Raw genomic sequence first — 26,373 nt, 5'->3', positions numbered from 1 at the left:
GATATCAAGGAATTGGATAATGGGAAAAAAAGACGATTCCATAACCTTACCAAGTCTGAGATGGATGGGCTTCTGGAGCTAGAGAGAGACGATACTATAATAGTGAAGCCCGCAGATAAAGGGGGAAATATAGTATTGATGGATGTAGCACAATATAAAACCATGTGCTACTCATTGTTAGATAGATCTATGGGATATGAAAGAATGGAACATAACCCCACTAACACTTTCTTGAATGATCTTAAGAAGTTGGTGAATGGGGCCCTCCAAGCAAAACTCATTGATAAAAATGAGAAAGAATTTTTGATTCCACAACACCCGACTGTGGCAACATTCTATGCTCTGCCTAAGATTCATAAAGGCCTTTCGCCTTTGAAAGGCCGACCGATTATATCGGGTATAGGAAGTCTAACCCAAAATTTGGGTATATATGTAGACAAAATTCTAAGACCATTTGTTACATCACTCAGTTCCTATACAAGGGATACCACCGACCTTTTATTGAAACTCGACCACATCGAATTGGACACCGATATGATATTGGGTTCAATAGATGTAGAAGCCTTGTACTCATCCATTCCCCATGATAAAGGTCTGATGGCTGCGGACTATTTCCTAAAGACAAGGGGCGTCCAATGTAAGAGACATAACCTGTTTGTTATGCAAGCCCTGGAATTCTGTCTCACAAAAAAAATTTTTTTCTTTTTGATGGCAGGTTCTTCCATCAGCTCAGGGGCACTGCGATGGGCAATCCCTGTGCGCCATCGTACGCTAATTTGCTCCTGGGCTGGTGGGAGGAAAATGTCGTTTTTGGTGAGCAGGTTGATGTGGCGGAGGACAAAATAGTGCTATGGCTCCGCTACATCGACGACGTATTTGTTATTTGGAGAGGTGATGAGAACAGTTTTAGAACCTTTGTGAAAGATCTTAATATAAATGATATTGGTCTTAGCTTCACATGTGAGGTTAGTGTGAATAGACTACCCTTCCTGGACATAGTCATTAAGAGGGGAGAAAATGGCCGTATAGTTACAGAAACATACAGGAAACCTACCTCTACGAACTCCCTTCTAAGATGGGAATCCAGCCATCCAGTCCCCTTGAAAAAAGGTATTCCTAAAGGCCAGTACCTACGCATGAAAAGGAACTGTACTGATCAGAGAGACTTTAAGAGACAAGCAGATGACCTTAGATCTCGTTTTCATGAACGAGGATACCCAGATGACATTCTTAAAGGGGCTTATAAATCTACGGTAGAGAAGGAAAGAAAAGAACTACTTATACCCAAACAGCAAACCAATGAAGACAATATCATAAGGTTCATCACCACTTTTTCCAATGGGGCAAATGAGCTGAGAGCCATTATGAACCGACATTGGCCAATTCTATGTATGGACAAAGATCTTGGAGGCTTGATCTCGGATAATCCACAAATTACATTTAGGAGGGGCCGCTCCTTGAGGGATAGGTTGGTCCGCAGCCATTATACCCAGAGAACCTCATACAGCCCAACATGGTTAGGTACACAGCCGAAAGGCTGTTACAGATGTGGTAGCTGTAAATATTGTACCTCTATTCACCAAAGTAAAGAATTTCAGAGCAATGTCACAGGAAAGATCTATCGTATTGGTCAATTCATTAATTGCAGATCAATAGGAGTGGTATATAAAATCACCTGTAGTTGTGGCCTTGAATACATCGGCAAGACCAAGAGGGAGTTGAGGGTGAGGGTAGGTGAACACCATAGAGATATAATTCTTAAACGTGATACACCGGTAGCCACTCATGTCAATCAAAGACATAAGGGTGATGTGAAGGCGGTCAGTTTCATGGGCATAGAAAAGGTCCCCCAAAATCCAAGAGGAGGTGATTGGGATAAACGTATACTCCAAAGAGAAACATATTGGATTTTCTCATTACAATCTGTATATCCCAAAGGACTTAATGAGACACTATCCTTTTCTTCCTTCTTGTAGGGAGTTTTAATAGGGCTTTTTAGCTCAGGGAGAGCCGACGAGGAGTGGGGGCGCCATTGCGCAGGAATTTAGGGTGCCAACCTCCGCGTGAGGTAGGGAACAGTCAGTTAGGGACATTTAGGGCCAGATTTAGTGGGCACCCTTTCTATAATTCCTACAGATACATGGAGGTTGGTGGTATCCCCTATTATGCATGCAACAAAATAATTGAACAAACTCCACATTATACATAATTTGCAGATGGTACCCTGATTATTTTTCTTTTTCTGTTTCTTTCCCTACGATGGGGTGTAAAGAATTTGTTTTTATTCACAAGATAATCCTTGACAATGTCCATAATATGGGTGTTGGCGTTTTGTACTGATTCATAACGCCTATGCAATCATAAAATGACTTAATAATTCAGATCCCGTATAAATAATGATAGGGGGACGCAATCAACATTTTGTGATTGAGTAAATGAAGCCGCACTATTAGATTGATGTAGTAAAACAAAATGAGCGGCTCCTAATGGTACGTGATGGTCAGGTGACTGCTTAGACCAATCACGCAATATTTTGATATGCAGACCGACAGGCCCGGCTACGCCCAGGAAGTGGGGCAGGGTAGGGTCGGTTCCTGTCCCAACATGACGCGCGGCGCCTGTTTAGGAAAACCCAGGAAGTGGGGCAAGTTGCCTGAGCAGATGCCGGCGTCATGCGCAAACCGGAAGTACTGAACGGGGCAACCGGAAACGGCAATAAGCCGCGGTATGCCGCGATTTATAAAAGGCAGCTATCTCACAATGGGCGAGCTATGCGCCAGAAAAAGATGTCACAATACCCCTGATGAGTCAGACATTGATGAAACGCGTTGGGTGACAATTCTGGAGATCGGGTCATGATTCTAGGGTTTTCAGATGGACCTTACCTGATCATCCGTTATATATAGAGGCGTCCAAAGATAAGTACAGCGGTTTCAGTTTCTACAGTGGTATCATAAATAGATATAAATTGCTGATGAGGTGATTTTATGCTTATGCATTTGACCGGTGCTGTACACACGCTATGCTATTTGTATACGGGTTGAGGATATGTCTAACAAGTAATAATTCTGATGACATAAAGGCCCTTTGGCATATGAATATTTATGTATAAGGCCCATATGGTCGGAGAGTCCAGGTTTATAAATATTTGGACAAGAAATACGATAATGTCTAGGGCCATATGGTACCTCATAAAGTACATAACGGTTTGTTTTTAAATAGAGCACTACACAATTGCACTTTGGCACATGTTTGTCTAGATTTGATGCATGGTTTTTAAGGAATCATTAAAGGTTATGTTTTATAGTTCATGATATACCAATTTGCTACCTCTAAATATCTGACATTGGTTTGAGATACCCCTGCTATATATTTGTAATAGTTGGACATGGCAGGATTTCTTGTTACAGGAATAGACACCAATCAGTGGATCAATGAAGCGAAAGATGTATTTTCAGATGGTACCTTTACACAGAAAAAGTACATACCCTCTTTCAGTGCTGCTTTTAAAGAGTTGACCAAGGTTTATAAAGAACAGGTCACTTCGTGGTGGGAGGTACAGAGCTTGGAAAGTTATATAAAAGCAGGAATAGTTCCCCGCCATCTTAGAATATCAATTAACTTTGGTTATAGATATAAGAATACAACACTATTGGCCAAATTAGAGAAAGAAGCAACTGATAGCTCATTGAAACTTATGAAAATACTCCTTGAGGAGGAGAAGTGTATGTTAAATAACATTAATGAACGTTTGAGAGAGCAGATAGAGATTACGAAGAAATTTTCTGCAGAGGCCGAGTTTACGGTGAAAGAATCTAGTCTACAAAACATTATAGAAAAATTTCAATATCATCTGAAAGAAAGGAAGCATAAATATTTTATCCGGGATTTACAAGAATTCAGGGATAATAAAGCATATTCAGTGTATTACGGAAAAACTAACAGATCGCAGGAGACAGATATATCATCTTCAGAGGCTGAGTTTTCTGATTCAGAAACGAGGTACAAACCTGGAAGAGGGAGAGTAAGGGGAAGGGGGAGTCTACGTGCGGGGAGAGGATCTGGTCGAGGTTCCCCACAGAGGGATCATTTTTTAGACACAAGTTACCCATTAAGAAACAGGTTCAACGGCAGGAACCCCGTATAGACAATCATATAATTAACCTTTCCTCGAAATCCCTAAGTAAAGAACAGATGGCGGTTCTCAGTAAGGGGATGTCTTTTGTCCCAACATCAGATCTTGAATGTTTTGAAACGATTAAGGATTTACAGCTCTTCATTCGTAAACTTAAGTGGAAAAAACATTTCATTAATATGGATAAAAAAAGCTGCACTGAATTGGGTATAGAGGGAGACCTACTTAATGATGTGAGATTTTTGTTCAATTTGGGGGATATGAATCCCAACGATTTGGGTGAGGGACCATTCACACAATTAAAAAATAAGAGCAAACAAATGCCACCTATTAGCAACGATATAGGGGCCCTTGACATATTTGCCAACCTGGTATCTAGAGATATCAAGGAATTGGATAATGGGAAAAAAAGACGATTCCATAACCTTACCAAGTCTGAGATGGATGGGCTTCTGGAGCTAGAGAGAGACGATACTATAATAGTGAAGCCCGCAGATAAAGGGGGAAATATAGTATTGATGGATGTAGCACAATATAAAACCATGTGCTACTCATTGTTAGATAGATCTATGGGATATGAAAGAATGGAACATAACCCCACTAACACTTTCTTGAATGATCTTAAGAAGTTGGTGAATGGGGCCCTCCAAGCAAAACTCATTGATAAAAATGAGAAAGAATTTTTGATTCCACAACACCCGACTGTGGCAACATTCTATGCTCTGCCTAAGATTCATAAAGGCCTTTCGCCTTTGAAAGGCCGACCGATTATATCGGGTATAGGAAGTCTAACCCAAAATTTGGGTATATATGTAGACAAAATTCTAAGACCATTTGTTACATCACTCAGTTCCTATACAAGGGATACCACCGACCTTTTATTGAAACTCGACCACATCGAATTGGACACCGATATGATATTGGGTTCAATAGATGTAGAAGCCTTGTACTCATCCATTCCCCATGATAAAGGTCTGATGGCTGCGGACTATTTCCTAAAGACAAGGGGCGTCCAATGTAAGAGACATAACCTGTTTGTTATGCAAGCCCTGGAATTCTGTCTCACAAAAAATTTTTTTCTTTTTGATGGCAGGTTCTTCCATCAGCTCAGGGGCACTGCGATGGGCAATCCCTGTGCGCCATCGTACGCTAATTTGCTCCTGGGCTGGTGGGAGGAAAATGTCGTTTTTGGTGAGCAGGTTGATGTGGCGGAGGACAAAATAGTGCTATGGCTCCGCTACATCGACGACGTATTTGTTATTTGGAGAGGTGATGAGAACAGTTTTAGAACCTTTGTGAAAGATCTTAATATAAATGATATTGGTCTTAGCTTCACATGTGAGGTTAGTGTGAATAGACTACCCTTCCTGGACATAGTCATTAAGAGGGGAGAAAATGGCCGTATAGTTACAGAAACATACAGGAAACCTACCTCTACGAACTCCCTTCTAAGATGGGAATCCAGCCATCCAGTCCCCTTGAAAAAAGGTATTCCTAAAGGCCAGTACCTACGCATGAAAAGGAACTGTACTGATCAGAGAGACTTTAAGAGACAAGCAGATGACCTTAGATCTCGTTTTCATGAACGAGGATACCCAGATGACATTCTTAAAGGGGCTTATAAATCTACGGTAGAGAAGGAAAGAAAAGAACTACTTATACCCAAACAGCAAACCAATGAAGACAATATCATAAGGTTCATCACCACTTTTTCCAATGGGGCAAATGAGCTGAGAGCCATTATGAACCGACATTGGCCAATTCTATGTATGGACAAAGATCTTGGAGGCTTGATCTCGGATAATCCACAAATTACATTTAGGAGGGGCCGCTCCTTGAGGGATAGGTTGGTCCGCAGCCATTATACCCAGAGAACCTCATACAGCCCAACATGGTTAGGTACACAGCCGAAAGGCTGTTACAGATGTGGTAGCTGTAAATATTGTACCTCTATTCACCAAAGTAAAGAATTTCAGAGCAATGTCACAGGAAAGATCTATCGTATTGGTCAATTCATTAATTGCAGATCAATAGGAGTGGTATATAAAATCACCTGTAGTTGTGGCCTTGAATACATCGGCAAGACCAAGAGGGAGTTGAGGGTGAGGGTAGGTGAACACCATAGAGATATAATTCTTAAACGTGATACACCGGTAGCCACTCATGTCAATCAAAGACATAAGGGTGATGTGAAGGCGGTCAGTTTCATGGGCATAGAAAAGGTCCCCCAAAATCCAAGAGGAGGTGATTGGGATAAACGTATACTCCAAAGAGAAACATATTGGATTTTCTCATTACAATCTGTATATCCCAAAGGACTTAATGAGACACTATCCTTTTCTTCCTTCTTGTAGGGAGTTTTAATAGGGCTTTTTAGCTCAGGGAGAGCCGACGAGGAGTGGGGGCGCCATTGCGCAGGAATTTAGGGTGCCAACCTCCGCGTGAGGTAGGGAACAGTCAGTTAGGGACATTTAGGGCCAGATTTAGTGGGCACCCTTTCTATAATTCCTACAGATACATGGAGGTTGGTGGTATCCCCTATTATGCATGCAACAAAATAATTGAACAAACTCCACATTATACATAATTTGCAGATGGTACCCTGATTATTTTTCTTTTTCTGTTTCTTTCCCTACGATGGGGTGTAAAGAATTTGTTTTTATTCACAAGATAATCCTTGACAATGTCCATAATATGGGTGTTGGCGTTTTGTACTGATTCATAACGCCTATGCAATCATAAAATGACTTAATAATTCAGATCCCGTATAAATAATGATAGGGGGACGCAATCAACATTTTGTGATTGAGTAAATGAAGCCGCACTATTAGATTGATGTAGTAAAACAAAATGAGCGGCTCCTAATGGTACGTGATGGTCAGGTGACTGCTTAGACCAATCACGCAATATTTTGATATGCAGACCGACAGGCCCGGCTACGCCCAGGAAGTGGGGCAGGGTAGGGTCGGTTCCTGTCCCAACATGACGCGCGGCGCCTGTTTAGGAAAACCCAGGAAGTGGGGCAAGTTGCCTGAGCAGATGCCGGCGTCATGCGCAAACCGGAAGTACTGAACGGGGCAACCGGAAACGGCAATAAGCCGCGGTATGCCGCGATTTATAAAAGGCAGCTATCTCACAATGGGCGAGCTATGCGCCAGAAAAAGATGTCACAATACCCCTGATGAGTCAGACATTGATGAAACGCGTTGGGTGACAATTCTGGAGATCGGGTCATGATTCTAGGGTTTTCAGATGGACCTTACCTGATCATCCGTTATATATAGAGGCGTCCAAAGATAAGTACAGCGGTTTCAGTTTCTACAGTGGTATCATAAATAGATATAAATTGCTGATGAGGTGATTTTATGCTTATGCATTTGACCGGTGCTGTACACACGCTATGCTATTTGTATACGGGTTGAGGATATGTCTAACAAGTAATAATTCTGATGACATAAAGGCCCTTTGGCATATGAATATTTATGTATAAGGCCCATATGGTCGGAGAGTCCAGGTTTATAAATATTTGGACAAGAAATACGATAATGTCTAGGGCCATATGGTACCTCATAAAGTACATAACGGTTTGTTTTTAAATAGAGCACTACACAATTGCACTTTGGCACATGTTTGTCTAGATTTGATGCATGGTTTTTAAGGAATCATTAAAGGTTATGTTTTATAGTTCATGATATACCAATTTGCTACCTCTAAATATCTGACATTGGTTTGAGATACCCCTGCTATATATTTGGACTTCTAGGAGACCAGTCTGATTCCTGCTCCTCTAAAGCTAAGTTTTCTGCTTTGCCTTTTAGCATTTGTGTTTTGTTTTTGTTTGCCTTGCTTTCCTGGATTCTGCCATTCCCTGCTGGGGTGAGCTGAATTTCCTTTTGCCTGTTGCTCTGTCTTCAGAATATTCCTGAGTACTGACATAGTCTTTTTGAAGCCTAGCGTCTTCAGGGCCTTTTTCACTGTCAGTCTGTTGGCTCTTATTTTCATAGGGTTTTTTACGGATTGCAGACAGCAGCCTTCCTGTCCTTTCCTATCTAGTTAGCTTGGGCCCCGTCTTTGCTCAGTCTATCTTTCTGTCTGTGTTGTGTTCTTTCTTCTTGCTTCACCGTCATTATATGTGGGGGGCTGCCTTTTGCTTTGGGGTCTGCTCTGGGGCAGTTTAGATTTCCCTTTCTGTCTTTAGGCTATTTAGTCCTCTGGCTGTGATCGAGGGGCCTAGGGCATCGTAGGAACCCCCCACGGCTACTGCTAGTTGTGTTGATAGGTTCAGGGGTCTGCAATCCGATAGCTGCCAACCTCTCTGGTTTTCTGGACTTAGCTAGCATTTCTGTTTTTGCCTTCTACGGTGACTCAATCATAACACCGGTCCCTCATACCATCCGCTTCTGCATGAGGATCCTAGGAAGGATGGTGGCAGCAATGGAGGCAATTCCATTTGCCCAGCTCCATCTTCGCCCCCTGCAGCACGCCCTGTTATCAGTCTGGGACAAAAAGTGCAAGAAAAAAAAGTGTTAAGCTCACCATTTGTACTTCCATGTTGCTTTCAAGCATGGGCCACATCTCTGTCAGGCAGTAGACAAAATATGGAAAAGACGGTCCAGCTCAAAAGGGTAAAGGTTGTCTCCTCAACCTTCCCTCCGGTTTTCCGGTCGGGTATATGCATTTTTTGTATTTTGTATACCTATTTTATGGATATCTAAATAAAATATTTTGGATTTTACCCTTTTGAGCTGGACCGTCTTTTCCATAGTCTGGGACAAAAAACCATTCTCTCTCGATCGCCGGTGTCGGTTGCCCACGCGGGTCACACAGGCACTCGGGTGGTGGACAGCCAGTGCCTCACTTCTCCATTGCAAGCCCTTTCCCTCAGACCATTGGTTGGTGATGACAACCGACGCCAGCCTCCTCGGCTGGGGAGCGGTTTTTCGCCAGCACACGACCCAGGAACGGTGGTCGCCGCAGAAGGCACGCCTCCCAATCAACTTGTTGGAAATACGGGCAATCCGGCTAGCTCTGCGACAGTTTCACCCCCTTCTAGCAGGCCGGCCCGCTCGGATTCAGTCAGACAACGTCACGACTGAGGCTTACATAAATCATCAGGGGGCACCCGCAGCAGGGCAGCCATGCGTGAGGTAGGGCATGTGCTTCATTGGGCCGAGAGAAACCACTCGGCGATATCGGCAGTCCACATCCCGGGCGTGGAGAACTGGGCGGCAGACTTCCTCAGACGGCAGGGTCTCGCATCCGGGGAATGGTCACTTCACCCCGAGATCTTCCAGCAGATTTGCAAACGATGAGGGACGCCGGATGTGGACGTAATGGCCTCCAGAGTGAACGCCAAGGTACCAGCGTTTGTCGCTCGATCCCGGGATCCGCAGGCAATTGCCGTGGATGCACTGGTTCTGTCATGGAACCAGTTTCGCCTCCCATACCTATTTCCCCCGCTGCCACTACTTCTGAGGGTCATCAAGACGATCAAGGCGAAAGGGGTGCCAGTGATTCTGCTGGCTCCATATTGGCCTCGTCGGGCATGGTACGCAGACCTAGTACAGCTACTCGTCGACGTTCCTTGGCGCTTGCCAGTGCGCCCAGACTTACTGTCCCAGGGCCCGATCAACCACCCGAACTCAGGGGCCCTGTGTTTGACGGCTTGGCCGTTGAATCCTGGATTCTAACCCAGGCTGGGTTCGGCTGCAATGTGGTCGCTACAATGGTTAGCGCCCGGAAGCCGGCCTCAGCACGTATTTATCACCACACCTGGAAGGTTTTCTTCACATGGTGTCGGAACCATGGTTGTTCTCCACTGAGATCTTCTATTCCCAACATCTTGGCTTTTCTTCAGTCTGGCCTAGACTCAGGCTTGGCCCCAAGTTTCCTCAGGAGACAAATATCGGCCTTATCCGTTCTGTTCCAGCACAGGATAGCTACCAATCTGCAGGTGAAGACTTTCATTCAGGGAGTCTCCCACTTGGTACCTCCCTATAGGGCGCCCCTGGACCAGGGGCTGGCTGTCACTTTTCAGCCTGGGGGGCAATCACAAGGCAGTGGCCCTCGAATTGTGGTGGCCCACCTCTGCCCAACTTATCTCTGGCCACTGCATTAAAGCAGTAGAGATGACAAGCTTTAAAGACAGGCTGGTACATAGATATGGGAACAGAACAAAGCTTACTGCCTACATAGATACTGTAACAGAAGCAAGCTAACTACATAGAAACGAGAATGGAACCAAGATTATTACGTAGATAAGGGAACTGAAAGGAATTTACTACAGAGATGTGGGAGCAGAACCGAGCTTACTACAGAGGTATGGGAACAGAACCGAGCTTACTACAGAGATATGGGAGCAGAACAGAGCTTACTACAGAGATATGGGAGCAGAACCGAGCTTACTACAGAGATATGGGAGCAGAACGGAGCTTACTACAGAGCTATGGGAGCAGAACAGAGTTTACTACAGAGATATGGGTGCAGAACCGAGCTTACTATAGAGCTATGGGAGCAGAACGGAACTTACTACAGACATATTGGAGCAAAAATGAGCTTTCTACAGAGATATGGGAGCACAACCGAGCTTACCACAGAGATATGGGAGCAAAAATGAGCTTACTACAGGGATATGGGAACAGAACCGAGCTTACTACAGTGATATGGGAGCAGAACCGAGCTTACTACAGAGATATGGGAGCAGAACTGAGCTTATATAGAGCTATGGGAGCAGCACGGAGCTTACTACAGAGATATGGGAGCAGAGCTGAGCTTACATAGAGCTATGGGAGCAGAACAGAGCTTACTGCAGAGATATGGGAGCAAAAATGAGCTTACTACAGAGATATGGAAGCAGAACAGAGTTTACTAGAGAGATATGGGAGAAGAACCGAGGTTAGTACAGAAATATAGGAACTAAAAGGACCTTACTACAGAGATATGAGGGCAGAACAGAGCTTACTACAGAGATAAGGGAGCTGAACCAAGCTTACGAAGTCTACTACATAAATACGGGAACAATACCAAGCTTATGGCATACATATGGTACCAGAATCTAGATTACTACATCGATACAGTACCAGAACCAAGCTTACTGCTTAGATATGGTACCATAACTGAGCTTACCTTCAAACATATATACAACTCCAGAAACACGGACATGTAAACACACAGTACGCAGGGGCGTTGCTAGGGTCCTAAAACATCAGGGGTCCAAGCCCCAAAGTGCATGTTTCCCCATATGACCCCCCCTATATCCATATAAAATAGCATCTGTACATGTGTAATTACAGTATATCACTGATGCTAGCCAACAACACATAATGCAATGACCAATATTATCAAAATGACTACTATAAAAGACCAAAACAATACTGCTGCACAATGTACCATCACCACTACACAGCGAATACAAAATAATATGACCATTACCTCTACATAACAAGACAATCTATACAAAGACCAATGACACCACCATACACCTTCTACTACATAATGACTGAAACACATTAAGCTGTTACTAAATAAAAAAATAAAAACACTACTAAAAAGAGCAATGTTCCCACCTTACAGTAACCATATATTGGTAGATACCAGTCCCACAGAACATACACGTGATTACAGTACAGCTTAATTTACACATGTTTCGGGTCGTTCACTTTTCCAGTCTTTTCCATCTGGCCCAGACCTCCATTACCACTTCTCCAGCCACAACTTGTCTGCACAACAAAAACACATTTTCAGTGACGTTGCCATCTATTTCCAACCTACAAAAACTCCCCACTCTGTGTGCACTTGCGGTGTGGAGCACTGACCCCAATATTTAAAAAATTGTGCCATTATTAGGATTACTCCCTCCCGAAAAAATGAAAGTGTCCCATAGAAAGTATTAATGCCCCTACTCTGCAAAGGCCTGTATTCTATATAATATCCCAAGTGCCCCCTTCCAGCAACAAATACCCTTGAGTGTCCACTTAAAGTTAATAATGCCCCCCCAACAAAAATGAATAAATAATGGAACCTGAGTGCCCCTATCAAAACTAATGTCTCCTTTTATAACAAATAATGTCCTCTGAGTGCCCACACAGCTCTGTATATACAGAATGATGGTCCTACAGCCCCAATACACAATATGATGGTCCCCAAAGCACTTTATAATATATTGAGGACCCCAGAGCTCCCTATATATAGTAAAATGGCTACATAGCCCCTATATACAATATGATGTCCCCACTGCCCCCTATATATAGTATGAAGGTCCTCACTGTCCTATATGTATTATACAGTGGGGAAAAAAAGTATTTAGTCAGCCACCAATTGTGCAAGTTCTCCCACTTATAAAGATGAGAGTGGCCTGTAATTGACATCATAGGTAGACCACAACTATGAGAGTCAAAAAGAGAAAACAAATCCAGAAAATCACCTTGTCTGATTTGTCAAGATTTATTTTGCAAATTATGGTGGAAAATAAGTATTTGGTCACCTAAAAACATGCATGATTTCTGGCTCTCACAGTCCTGTAACTTCTTCTTTAAGAGGCTCCTCTGTCCTTCACTCATTACCTGTAGTAATGGCACCTGTTTGAACTTGTTATCAGTATAAAAGTCACCTGTCCACAACCCCAGTCACACTCCAAACTCCCCTATGGTGAAGACCAAAGAGCTGTCGAAGGCCACCAGAAACAAAATTGTAGCCCTGTACCAGGCTGGGAAGACTGAATTTGCAATAAGCAAGCAGCTTGGTGTGATGAAATCAACTGTGGGAGTAATAATAAGAAAATGGACGTCATACTTGACCACTGATAATCTCCCTCGATCTGGGGCTCCATGCAAGATCTCACCCCGTGGGGTCAAAATGATCACAGGAACGGTGAGCAAAAATCCCAGAACCACACGGGGGACTGTTGTGAGTTCATTTTCTGGTCTACCAGTTGTGAGTTCTCCTTCCAGGCTCCCTCTGGTGGTAACAGGAGGTAGTGTGGCTGATTTAATCAGTGGAGATCTGCCACCTGATAAGGAGGATGACTATTGGACCTCAGGAATCTCAGACTGGATTTAAGACAGCCGACGCCCTATTCTGGTGCTGGTGATTCCTTCTGGCTTGTCAGGTCTTGTTTCTCAGCTCTGTCCCAGTCAGCTTAAGCTAAGTTTTTCTGCTAATGTTCACACTTGATTTTGTTGGTGTATTCAGTTTTTTGTGTGGTCAGCCAGCCCCGGCTGGGGCTGTGCTGAATTTCCACTCTTATTTATCTGTATTTGCCAATTTGCTTTTTGTCACTTATTAGATTGGCCTCTTTTTGCTCTGTCTCAGAATATTTCAGAGTGCTGATATAGTGGGAGAAGTCTAGTGACTTCAGGGTTAATTTTGTTATCAGAAGTGTTGGACATTATTTTTGTAGGGTTTTTTGGCAGATTGCAGACAGTGTCTTTCCTTTCCTGTCCTTTCTAGTTAGTTTGGGCCCCATCGTTTGCTCAGCCTGTTTTCCTGCCTGTGTTTGTGTTTTCATCTTGTTTCACCATCAATACATGTGTGGGGGCTGTCTTTCCTTTGGGGTCTGCTCTGGGGCAGTTAGTTTTCCCCTTTTCTTGCTTTAAGCTTATTTAGTCCTCCGGCTGTGATGAAGCGTCTAGGTTCATCATAGGAACGCTCCACGGCTGCTGCTAGTTGTGTGGTTAGGATCAGGTATCTGCAATCTGCATAGTTACCAACCTCTCTGGTTTTCTGTGACTTAGCCTTTTGTTTTTTCCTCCTCGGTGACCCATTCATAACAGGGGACCTAGTGAATGACCTACATAGAGCTGGGACCACCGTAACAAAGGCTACTATCAGTAACACACTATGCCGCCAGGGACTCAGATCCTGCAGTGCCAGTCGTGTCCCTCTGCTTAAGCCAGTACATGTCCAGGCCCATCTGAAGTTTGCTAGAGTGCATTTGGATTATCCAGAAGAGTATTGGGAGAATGTCATATGGTCTGATGAAACCAAAATAGAATTGTTTGGTAGAAACAAAACTAGTCGTGTTTGGAGGAGACAGAATGCTGAGCTGCATCCAAAGAACACCATACCTACTGTGAAGCATGGGGATGGAAGCATCATGCTTTGGGGCTGTTTCTCTGCAAAGGGACCAGGACGACTGATCCGTGTACATGATAGAAAGAATGGGGCCATGTATTGTGAGATTTTGAGTGCAAACCTCATCCCATCAGCAAGGGCATTGAAGATGAAATGAGTATGGGTCTTTCAGCATGATAATCATCCCAAGCACACTGCCAGGGCAACGAAGGAGTGGCTTCATAAGAAGCATATGAAGGTCCTGGAGTGGCCTAGCCAGTCTCCAGATCTCAACCCCATAGAAAACCTTTGGAGGGATTTGAAAGTCCATGTTGCCCAGTGACAGGCCCAAAACATCACTGCTTTAGAGGAGATCTGCATGGAGGAGTGCATAACACCAACAGTGTGCGCCAACCTTGTGAAGACTTACAGAATTCGTTTGGCCTCTGTCATTGCCAACAAAGGATAGAACAAAATATTGAGATGAACTTTTATTAATGAACAATTATTTCCCACCATAATTTGCAAAATGAATCTTGCCAAATCAGACAAGGTGATTTTCTGGATTTGTCTCCTCATTTTGACTCTTATACTTGTGGTCTACCTATGATGTCAATTACAGGCCTCTCATCTTTTTAAGTGGGAGAACTTGCACAATTGGTGGCTGACTAAACACTTTTTTCCCCCATTGTGTGTGTATATATATATATATGTGTGTGTGTGTGTGTGTGTGTGTATGTGTATATATATATATATATATACACACATTATGAAGGTCCTCACCCCCACCATTCCTCACACAGCGCCTCCTCATCCCCCCTTCTCCAAATTCCCCACACAGCCCCTCATCACCCCATTCCCCACACAGCCCCTCATCATCACCCCATTCCCCACACAGCCCCTCATCATCCCCCCATCCCCCACACAGCCCCTCATTATCCCCGCATTCCCCATACAAGCACCTCATCATCCCCCTTCTCACCACACAGCCCCTGATCGCCCCTCTTCATCCCCCAATTCCTCACATAGCCCCTCAACATTTCCCCATTCCACACACAGCCCCTCATCACCCACCATTCCCCACAGCCCCTAATCATCCCTTCTCCCCTCACAGCCCCTCATCACCCCCAATTCCCCTCACAGCCTCTCATCACCCCTAATTCCTCACACAGCCCCTCATCATTCACATCCCCCTTCTCCCCACTGCCCCTCATCATCCCCCTTCTTCCCACTGCCCCTCATCATCCCCCTTCTCCCCACAGCCCCTACTCATCCCTTCTACCCACAGCCCCTTATCATCCCCCCTTCTCCCCACAGCCCCTTATCATCCCCCCTTCTCCCCACAGCCCCTTATCATCTCGCCACAGCCCCCCTTCTCCCCACAGCCCCTCATCTCCCAACAGCCCATCATCATCCCTTCTCCCCACAGCCCCTCATCATCCCCCTTATCTCCCCACAGCCCCTTATCTCCCCACAGCCCCTTATCTCCCCACAGCCCCTTATCATCCCCCTTCTCCCCACAGCCCCTCATCTCCCCACAGCTCCTCATCATCCCTTCTTCCCACAGCCCCTCATCATCCCTTCTCCCCACACCCCCTTATCTCGCCACATCCCCATATCATCCCTTCTCAGCACACACAGCCCCCCACAGCCCCTCATCTCTCCACAGCCACTCATCATCCCTTCTCCTGACAGCCCCTCATCAACCCATCTCCCCACAGCCCCTCATCTCCCCACAGCCCCTCATCATCCCTTCTCCCCACAGCCCCTCATCTCCCCACAGCCCCTCATCATCCCTTCTCAGCACACACAGCCCCTCATCACCCAGCCTTTCTCCCCACAAAGCCCCTCATCATTCCCCCCATTCCCCACACAGCACCTCATCACAATCTTCCCTATGCAGGCCCACTCAAGTGGTATCAACCCCTTTCCAAAATACATCCTCAGGGTCCTCACACCAAGTTCTACGTCCTCACTCCCATTTGCAGCCCCTCAGTCCTCTCCTCACAGGGCTCCATGCTGCAGCCCCTCAGCTTCCTTCTCCAGCAGCCTTGCCAAAACACAGCTTCAATTCCTGCTATTGGATCGTCACTGGACTGAAGGAATCCCCGCCCCTTCCAGTGACATCATTACCTGAAGAAATCAACTCTGATCTAGACACAAACCCTGCTGCCAGCCGCATCACAGTACTGTACAGCACAGCAGACACGGCCGCACGCAGTTTGCTGTGTGCAGCCATCAGGCGGCCGGACATGCACAGCTGCTGGGTGAGTGGCCCGGGGGGCATTTGACTCCCTGCCACCCGGCCCAGCCCGCCCCTGCCCTGGATGCTTGGGACCTTAACCTGGTCCTAGGTGTTCTACAGGAGGCTCCATTTGAACCGTTACAGGAGGTCTCTTTAACCTACCTTTCTTGGAAGGTAGTATTTCTTGTGGCAATAACGTCAATCAGGCGGGTCTCAGAGCTGGCAGCTCTATCTTACCGAGCTCCGTTTCTGGTCTTCCACAAAGATAAGGTGGTTCGCAGACCAGCCCCTCCTTTTCTGCCGAAGGTCGTTTCCTCATTCCACATCAATGAGGATATTGTCTTGCCCTCTTTTTGTCCAGCGGTACACCGTGTGGAAAGGGCTCTTCATACGTTGGACCTGGTGAGAGCTCTCAGGAGGTACGTGTTGCAGACAGCACCCTTTCGTCAGACGGACACGCTGTTCGTGCTTCCCGAGGGGCGCAGGAAGGGACTCATTGCCTCAAAATCAACCGTAGCCAGATGGATTCGTTTGACTATTCAGGAGTCTTACCACATCAGAGGCACACCAGTTCCAACAGGGATCAGAGCACACACTACTCGGGCAGTGGGCGCCTCTTGGGCACTTCGGCACCAGGCATTGGCGGAACAGGTTTGCAAGGCTGCAACCTGGTCCAGCTTGCACATGTTCGTAAAGCACTACAATATCCATACTCAGGCTTCGTCAGATGCGAGTCTGGGTAGAAGGATTCTCCAAGCAGCGGTGGCGCACCTTTAGACAGGAGGTGCATGTAGCTTGGATAGGTGAGTCAACTTCCCACCCAGGGACTGCTTTTGGACGTCCCACAGTACCTGTGTCCCCCAATGAGGCGATGGAGAAACATGGATTTTTGTGATAAACTCACCGTAAAATCCTTTTCTCCGAGACGCTCATTGGGGGACACAACACCCACCCTGATAGCCAAGTTGGCTTTAGTTTTGTTTAATTAATATACTGTTTGAATGATATTAGGGTGGTGTTTTTTTCTAGACATATTGTTACCTGCATTAAGGTTGATGTTGTCTGATTTTTGTTTTGATCTCCTACTGCTTTTGCACTAAACTGATTCCGCCCACAACCGGGTCGAGGCTGTATACAGCGGAGGAGGAGCTAACCTCTTTTTTTCACTTAGGCTGAGTTCACACGTGGCGTTTTTTTCGCGTTTCCGCTGCGGTTTTAATCGCGCGATTTTGCCGCGAAAACGCGAAAAATAAGCATCCCATGCATTCCTATGGGATTCCGCAATGCTGTGCTAATGCTGCGGTTTTTACCGCGGCGGAATCGCTTCGCGGTAAAAACCGCAGCATGCTCATTAATTTGCGGAATCGCGGCGATCCCGCACCCATAGGAATGCATTGTTCCGCTTACTTCCCGCATGTGGCTGTGCACACCATGCGGAAAGTAAGCAGAACAATTGCGGATGGTACCCACGGTCCGGAGGAGAGGAGACTGTCCTCCAGGCTCTGGGTACCATAACCCTGTAAAAAAAAGAATTTAAAAATATTGTTATTCTCACCCTCCGACGTCCCGCGCAGCCTTTCTCGTCCCGTCCCGTTCTCGCGGGATTGCGAAGTCTCGCGGTCATTCGCGCGATGTCATTGCGAATTACCGCGAGACATCGCGATCCCGTGAGAACGGACGTCATCGCGGGCATTTTCGCAAAGGATTACTGGGAACGGATGCGTGGGACGTCGGAGGGTAAGAATAACACCATTTTTTATTTTTTTTGCATTTTATCTTTTACTACTGATGCTGCATAGGCGGCCTCAATAGTAAAAAGTTGGTCACACTCGTCAAACACTATGTTTGACGAGTGTGACCAACCTGTCAATCAGTTCTCCAAGCGATGCTACAGATCGCTTGGAAAACGCTAGCATTTTGCAAGCTAAATACGCTTGCAAAATGCTAGTTTTTCCGTGGGAAAATCGTGGGAATTTAAAATGCGATTTTCCCGCGGAATGGAATTCCGGAATTCTCGCAGTAATTTCCGCGAGAGTTCCGGTACGTGTGCACTTAGCCTTAGTGTCAGTCTTCTAGGCGGCAGTAGCATACGCCCACAGTACCTGTGTCCCCCAATGAGCGTCTCGGAGAAAAGGATTTTACGGTGAGTTTATTACAAAAATTCATGTTTTAACACATCCAATTGTGGAACTTATTTTTATTTTAAGATCTATTAATTAAAATGTACTTTGTGGGACAATCCCTTTAAATCCTGGGATTCCCAGCTCTTGTTTTGATCAGTGGGGCTGGAGTGTCCTCATTGAAGCGTGATGCACATACGATGTTGCACCAGTGAATGTGTGCAGTGACTTATGTCTCTTCTTTGGGAAGTTTAATGCACACCAGTGTGACTGTCATTATAGCTTCCAAATGGCTTAAAGGGACCTGTCATGTTGAAGATGGTATCTGATCTTCAAGCTGGATGTTATAGAGCAGGAGGAGCTGATCAGATTGGTGCATATAATGTTAGAAAAGTTTCTTAAAAACTTGCATTTTATTCATTGTGATCCCTAGTGCTTGTATGCACGAGTCCAGTGGGCGGTGCTAAGCAGTATTTGACAGTCATCCCTTTGTCTGAGCATGCAGATATAGCTGTCAATCATAGATTAGGACCAACCAAGGGGGACCAAAGATTTCAATAACTTAAATTCAGGCTATATAGAATCTTTTCTAACAAACCTACATATAATTGTGCTCCGCTTCTCCTTCTCTATACAGATTGGACTGCATGTACAGCGGAACAGGATCGCTTTAATTACCACTCATATTTCTCAGTAACCTGAACAACATACGCAAATCATATACTACGCATAACTAGGCAAATTTGCTTTTTTTTTTTTTGCTCTAGAACAGCTTCATAAGTCTGTGATGGGAGCAGTTTTGGTAACTTAGACACCTCAAAAAGTTTTTGGGTTCAATTCATGAAAGCTTTCAGTCCAGAAAACTGGCCTAAAACGCTTTGAAAAAGTTATTTTACGCAACGCAGAATTGAGTAAAAATTTGGCAACCTTTGACATTTTCATGCCAGATTGAAGCAGCACAGTCAAAATGGGCGAATCTGGTATGGACCCATAATGGGACATTTGCGCAATTCCATTCTTATTGAATCAGAGCCCCATCATATCGTCTGCACCTGAAACCTTATACTAATGATAGCTGGTGGTGTTCCTGTAGAGGGGACTCACTGGGGTCAGCACATTGTTTAGGGACTATTGACATAGGCAGCAGCTGTCCAAACCAGACAAGCCCTTTAAAGGTCTTTTTTTAAATATCTCAGCACTTATATTATGATTCTTCTAGAATAGATGTCTAAATACCTAATAATGGTAAAAAGAGATAATTGCTATTTACATTTTAGTTGACAGGTGTTTTAAAAGAGGCCGTGCACACTGCTACCGACATGGAAACAAATTCCGTTTCTGTGGAGAGAGTGAAGGAGTACTGTGATGTGGAGCCAGAGGTAAGGACCTATGACTGACGGGCATATAATCTTTCCCTTCGCTTGACAGCTAATTTAATCCGGCGTAATGTGCCTTTAACAGCTGTGGGTGGATCGGTGCTCTGCCCGCGGCTGTTAATCTGTTAAATCCTGCTTTCATAGATTGACAGTGGGATTTAATACGCGCTGACAGGGACGCGCATCATTCATGCTCCAGTGACATAATTGCAGGGTGCTGATGGGTTTTCATGACAGGCAAAGGTCTGCTGATGACCCCCATGCCTATTTCTGGCACTGGGGTCATCAGCAGATCTCTGGCTGTCATGGCCAACATTCACAAGAGATCATGATTTCTGCTATACATAGCAGGGCTGAAGCACTGCTATGTGTAGCATAGGCGATCAGACGATCGCAGCTACAAGACCCTAGGGGGGACTATAAAATAAAGTGAAAAAATCTATTTTTAAAAATCCGAAAAAAATAAAAGGCACAAATTCTAATCATCATCATCTTCTGGTTCAAACATTCTGTGGGTACGCCGACATCTAGAAATTGTGGTGTGCACATTCTCGTAGACACTGTACAACAGACCTTCATCACTCTGGCTGATTGCTATCTTTTCACTTCCCAACACAATGCAGAAGTATATTGTTAGTACTGTTATTAATAATGTAATGTATCATGGCACGGGGTGGTTGTTGGGTGCGAGGTACTCGTCTTCCAAACCCCAGCAAACTACATGAAGATGAGGTTCCTGGCTGGGTGTGTGGGCTTTGTCTATGGGGGCGCTTCGCCCTTGCAGGCCTCATGATGCTGGTTACTTTGGTTGGCCAGGACCAGGTGTTGTAAAGTTCAATGAGGGAGACCACCAACCAAATATAAAACAGTCTTTTACTGAACTTCAACTTGGTGGCGATCATATACATTAGATAGCGGGTGCATAATTCACAAAAGTCATGGAGCATCTTCACACACAACCTCTCTACCACTTCCTTTCTCACATCAGGGCCACTCGCGTCACGCGGCTCCACTCTCTACTGACATAGGTCTGCTTCTGTTGCACTCTGGGCCCTATCTAACTTCCTGTCACTTTGACCTCTCCCACTCTGAGCTAGTTCAAAACATTAACTATCTCTACTGTCGCTCAAACTACAACGCCGTAACTAATAGCACATGTCCCAATACACATTACGCATTGCAACAATACGGGTGTCTTCAAGGGGGAACGTGGGCAGTATGTCCATCTCCTTGATATAAAACTGCAAACACTTTGGTTTCACATCTTAATTGACTATTTTTGACTATATTTCTCATTTGTTTTATACATTATTGTCTCCTTAGGCCCCGTGGACATTGGAATATGATTCAGCACCAACAGAATGGCCACATGCTGGTAAAATAGAATTCCAGAATTACGGCCTTCGGTATAGGAAAGACCTAGAACTGGCTTTAAAGAAAGTCACTGCGTCTATCCAACCTGGAGAAAAGGTTGGTGTCTTTTTTTTGTTTTTTTTTGTTCAGGAATTCCTTAGAGCATTGTCTGTCTGAGAATCTGAGTTGGGATAAAGCTCATTTTGTTGGTTGTGGAAAATCCTTGTGGAAAATAAACGCTGCGTGTAAACAGAGCCATAAACGGCAATATAGGGGAGGACAGGTGGAGTCAACACTGAATCGGAGTGATGACTCAACTCACACCCTTTTGAACATGTTTCTTTCCATGGTTTTCTTATTCTATTTTTTTGTTCTTTTTTTTTTTTTTTTGTTTGAACGGGACATAATTATAAATATCTATAAAGTCACTTTTTAAATGAAAAACATATAATCGAGACACTCTTAAAGGGTTAGGGTGTGTGCACACGCTGTGGATTCTGCTGCGGATCCGCAGCGAATTTGGCTGCTGCGGATCCGCAGCAGTTTCTGCTGCGGTGTACAGTACCATAATATCCTATGGATATCAAAAACCGCAGTGCAGACGGTGCAGATTTTTCCGCGCGGATTTGCTGCGGTTTCTAAACTGCAGAAAGAATTGACATATCAATTCTTTCGGCAGATTCCGCTGGGGGTTACCATCTCCTCCATTGTAGAGATGATAAACCGCAGGTAAAACCACAGGTCTTTTGACCTGCAGATTTACCTGCGAATTTTACAAAATCCGTGCGGCCAAATCCGCAGAGCATTCCGCAGCGTGTGCACATACCCTTATTCCCATCACCTGTTGTAAGGATTCTTGCATACCGATGGGGAACATTCAACAATCTCAAATACTAGGTTCTAAAGTGCCCCAATGGAATCGAGCAGTAGCCACGCATGTACGTAGCCATTGCTCCTGGGACTGTCAGTGGTAACCGAGTACAGCACTCTTGGGATGATTGAGGTCCCAGCGGTCTTTTGGACAGGTGATAACTTATATTGTTGCATCACTGCTTTATTGTTTTAACTCATTTTGATGAGACCGTCTCATGCTAGTATCTGGCATGATTGGAGTTTTTCCTGGCTAAAGTGGTTATCCAGCCGAAAACGACAAGTCTGCAGTCGCTCTATGTGACTGCAGACTTGGGAATCCTTACATCGCGTGCACTGCAAACTGTGAGGATTCTCCAGTGTCTGCTCTGGGAACACCGGTCATGTGACTGCAGCTATCCAATTTCCATACGCCCGGTCACAATTTGAATAGATGGGTGTAGCCTCGCTCAATGGAAGCGAATTGAGCAACGACGGAATACATATTCATAGTGACAGTCGGATTGTGGCCAGGAGTATGCATAATCAAATACTTAGGGTCACTTGATCCACTGTTCACTGCCCTGGTACCGGAGAATCCTCAGTTTGCAGTGCCCGCGATATGAGGATTCCCAAGTCTGCAGTCAATGCAGAAATATGAAGAAAATACCATGGCACTTTCAATTGACTTACATCTTCAGCACGCACATGTCTCTCCCTCCATGTCGGCCGTGAACAAGGTCTGATAGACCGAAACGTTGGCCCATCTGCACAGACTGCTGGTATGAAATAAATTCACACTTTATCTCTTGGAATTGGAATTGCAATGGTATTTTCTTCATAATTACTCCCTACACGTTCTACCATGGAGCACCAGCTTACATCTACCGCTGAGTGCCTACAATACTTACCTCTTTAGTTGAATGCAGACTCGTAGTATTAAGACTGGGCAAACCCCTTTAATTTTAAAGGTCTTTACTGTTACTGCAAGAGTTCTTAAAGGTTAGTCCAGGACTGAATAATTAATGACCTGTCCATTCGCTATATCTTCAATGTGAGATTGGTGGGGCGATATAGGGAGACATAGTGCTGGTTACAGCCGATCGGTTTGTTTGCCGGTTTTCAGACCCCACTGATCTCATATTAACGACCTACTCAAACCTATTCCATTAAAACTATCGTTACATTTGTGAGATAGATAAATAGCCTTTGGCTGCTCCAATTATTCTCTTTGGGAATGACGACTGCTGACCTTGGCTTCTTTAATCACCCCTAAAGAGAATGAATTGAGCGGCAGACTGCTGCTCCAATATAAAGGAGAAAAATGTGCCCCAATCGGCACTCCATATAGGTGGTTGGACCATCACCGATCTGTACGTAATCACAAGAGAATCCCTATAAGGGCATTTGCGGAATTGGGAAAATCCCCTTAATTCTTAAAAAAATTTGATGAAACCACAATTTCCTTTTTCCATAAGAGTGATTTTAGTAACATCATAATATCCTTACAGCTAATAGCCATACTTCACACAATATATTACTGGTATAAAAGTAAAGCTGACTACAGACGTCGTTGGTAATAGTACCATCATGGCTTCTGTTCTTAATGTGTGTATGGACAGGTTGGCATCGTAGGGAGAACTGGAGCTGGGAAGTCCTCTCTCACCTTGGGTTTGTTCAGAATTTTGGAGCCTGCGACTGGGACAATTCACATTGATGGAATAGACGTATCAAAGCTAGGCCTTCATGAGCTGAGATCTAAGATAACAATCATCCCACAGGTAAAGCCAACTTGGTTTTACATTTTTTGTATACAGAATTGATTACTTTTTTTATTCAGTTTTTATGACTCAAATTATAGTTCAATAATGCAATCTGTTCTGAACTTAATATGTCTGTTTTACCTTATACAGGATCCAGTTTTATTTCTTGGGTCACTGAGAATGAATCTTGATCCATTTGATAATTATTCAGATGAGGACATTTGGACAGCCCTAGAATTGGCTCACTTGAAAAGTTTTGCGTCATCTTTACCTGATGGCCTTAATCACATGTGTTCTGAAGGAGGAGAAAATCTGAGGTGTGTTCTAAAAGTCATATGTTGCATACTGTGATATTGCAGAATTTGTAAATATGCTGATGGATTCCATGTGCTGCCAAATTTTCACTTTGTGCTTTGTAAATAGGCTGTGTTCTATTGTGATGACGTCATGGATCCTGTTTGTGTGTTAGGTCCCCGTCACACATAGCGACTCACCAGCGATCCCGACAACGATATCAACGTGTCAGGATCGCTGGTGTGTCGCTACATGATCGCTGGTGAGCTGTCAAACAGGCAGCTTCACCAGCGATCAGCACCAGCGACACCGAGAGGGCGTGTCGCTGTGTACGTTAGTTACCAGCACGCTGATCGCTGGTCTCCTGCCTGTCACACGCAGCGATGCGTGCTGGCCAGCGGGAGACCAGCGATCAAAAAAAATGTCCTGACCATTTCAGGACGATCAGCGATAACCGTCCAGGGGCCGGTCGCTGGTCAGTGTCACACACAGCGATCTCGCTGGTGAGATCGCTGTTGCGTCACAAAACTTGTGACTCAGCAGCGATCTCACTAGCGAGATCGCTGTGTGTGATGGGGGCTTTAGGCTGTGTTCTGTTCTCATAGCAAAGCAATAATAAAGATAGCCAATACAATAGATACTGACTTCTGCCGGGAGATGTCAAAGCTGTAGTCATGAATTATACTATATGCCCTTTTCTATTACTAAAAAGAGGCCCTTTTTTATCCTCTAGTGTTGGGCAGCGTCAGCTGGTGTGTCTGGCAAGAGCACTACTTCGTAAGACAAAAATCCTGGTGTTAGATGAAGCCACTGCCGCTGTGGACCTGGAGACTGATGAACTCATTCAGTCGACCATCAGAGAAGAATTTAAGGATAGTACTGTAATCACAATTGCTCATAGACTCAATACAATCATGGATTATACACGGTAATCCTTTATTATTTTTGTGTTTGCCATATTACCCTTTATTGTAATTATCATGGCATTGGCGCCCAAGTGTTTGTTACCTTGTAGCCAGCTAGTAATGGACTGTAAAACTCACATGTTATTACAGATATCTAAGGGTTAAACGTTCTCCTTGTTGAGAGTGAAAAGTTGGTGTAAGGAGACTTACAGGCCTTGCAGTGACCTACTAACAATTGGAATATCCATTGCATAGCCTTAAAATCTCCCTAGACCAATATGGCACTCTTACTTTACGCCTGAGATCCCTTGTTCGAGGCCTCTCACCCAGCCAAATCAAACCACTTGTTTTGCATTGATGAGGGGCAAGTACCAGTAACACATTTCTGAAAATGGAATTTCCTGTCTTGGCTTCTTATTCTAAGTCATGTGGCGGGGCTCTTTAAAGGGCTGATATTAACTTTTAGGATTGCTACTGACAAGACTTGACAAAGGTAGGGAGGAACTTGGCCCCTCGCTCCTCCCTCTTCTTTCTTCTCCCCTCTAGATAGAACTTTATAAGCACCAACTGCCATCTCCTATCTCAGTGATGTAACAATCTGTCATCTCTGAACACAGAGTTTACCCAGGAATTGAGAATTTTGAGAATGAATGATCAGTCCAGGAGGAGAAAGAAGCTGATTTCTTTGATAAGTTATATTACAAAGTTTCTTATTTTCACATACCGTATTTTTCGTATTCTAAGACGCACCCCAAATTTTTAGGAGAAAAATAGGAATTTTTTTTTTTTTATATAAAATGGTGGTGCTTCTTATAATACATGCGTCTTATTGCCTACCAGGGGTGGTGGCTGCGGTGAAGTGGGGTCCCAAGGTCGCTACTGGAGGAGGCAGACCTCAGGCTGGGAAGAGGGGGTGTTCCCATGTGCGGCACGCCGCTGCGGGTGTCTGGTGCTGCGGGTGTCCGACGCTGCTGCAGGTGTCCGGCGCTGCTGCCTGGTGCTGCTGCGGGTGTCTCCGATGCTGCGGGTGCCGTGCAGTTCTAGAGGGGGTGTCTGGCGTTGCTGCCCGGTGTTGCTGCGGGTGTCTCCGGTGCTGCCATAGCTCTGCCGACATTTTGTGAATGGCCAGAGCCCCGGAAGTTCCATGGTTTCCTTTGCGTTGAAATCGCATCTCCCGAGATATTGATGTCGACATCTCCATCTGTGCATGCACCGCCCCCAGCGACCATTTTCCCGGAGTCCACCGCACCGGAAACCGTGGAATTGTGGGGCTCTAGCCTTTC

At 44.9% G+C, this 26,373-nt stretch overlaps 1 protein-coding gene across 1 annotated transcript in view; it reads left to right on the top strand.

Annotated features, from left to right (window-relative positions):
- Positions 1–26,373, top strand: part of LOC141047691 (multidrug resistance-associated protein 1-like) — a 164,572-nt gene that overhangs the window by 131,155 nt on the left and 7,044 nt on the right. Inside the window, exons 27-31 of the mRNA XM_073542906.1 lie at positions 19,828–19,929; positions 21,250–21,396; positions 23,751–23,909; positions 24,042–24,208; positions 24,919–25,113. Coding sequence (XP_073399007.1) covers positions 19,828–19,929; positions 21,250–21,396; positions 23,751–23,909; positions 24,042–24,208; positions 24,919–25,113 — 770 coding nt within the window. The remainder of the gene's footprint in view (positions 1–19,827; positions 19,930–21,249; positions 21,397–23,750; positions 23,910–24,041; positions 24,209–24,918; positions 25,114–26,373) is intronic.

This window comes from Dendrobates tinctorius, unplaced genomic scaffold (genome assembly GCF_039654945.1).
Source record: "Dendrobates tinctorius isolate UK_male_01 unplaced genomic scaffold, ASM3965494v1 ptg000129l, whole genome shotgun sequence".
NCBI lineage: Eukaryota > Metazoa > Chordata > Amphibia > Anura > Dendrobatidae > Dendrobates > Dendrobates tinctorius.
Note: the sequence above shows the minus strand (reverse complement) of the source record. Positions and strands in the feature narration are given on the sequence as shown.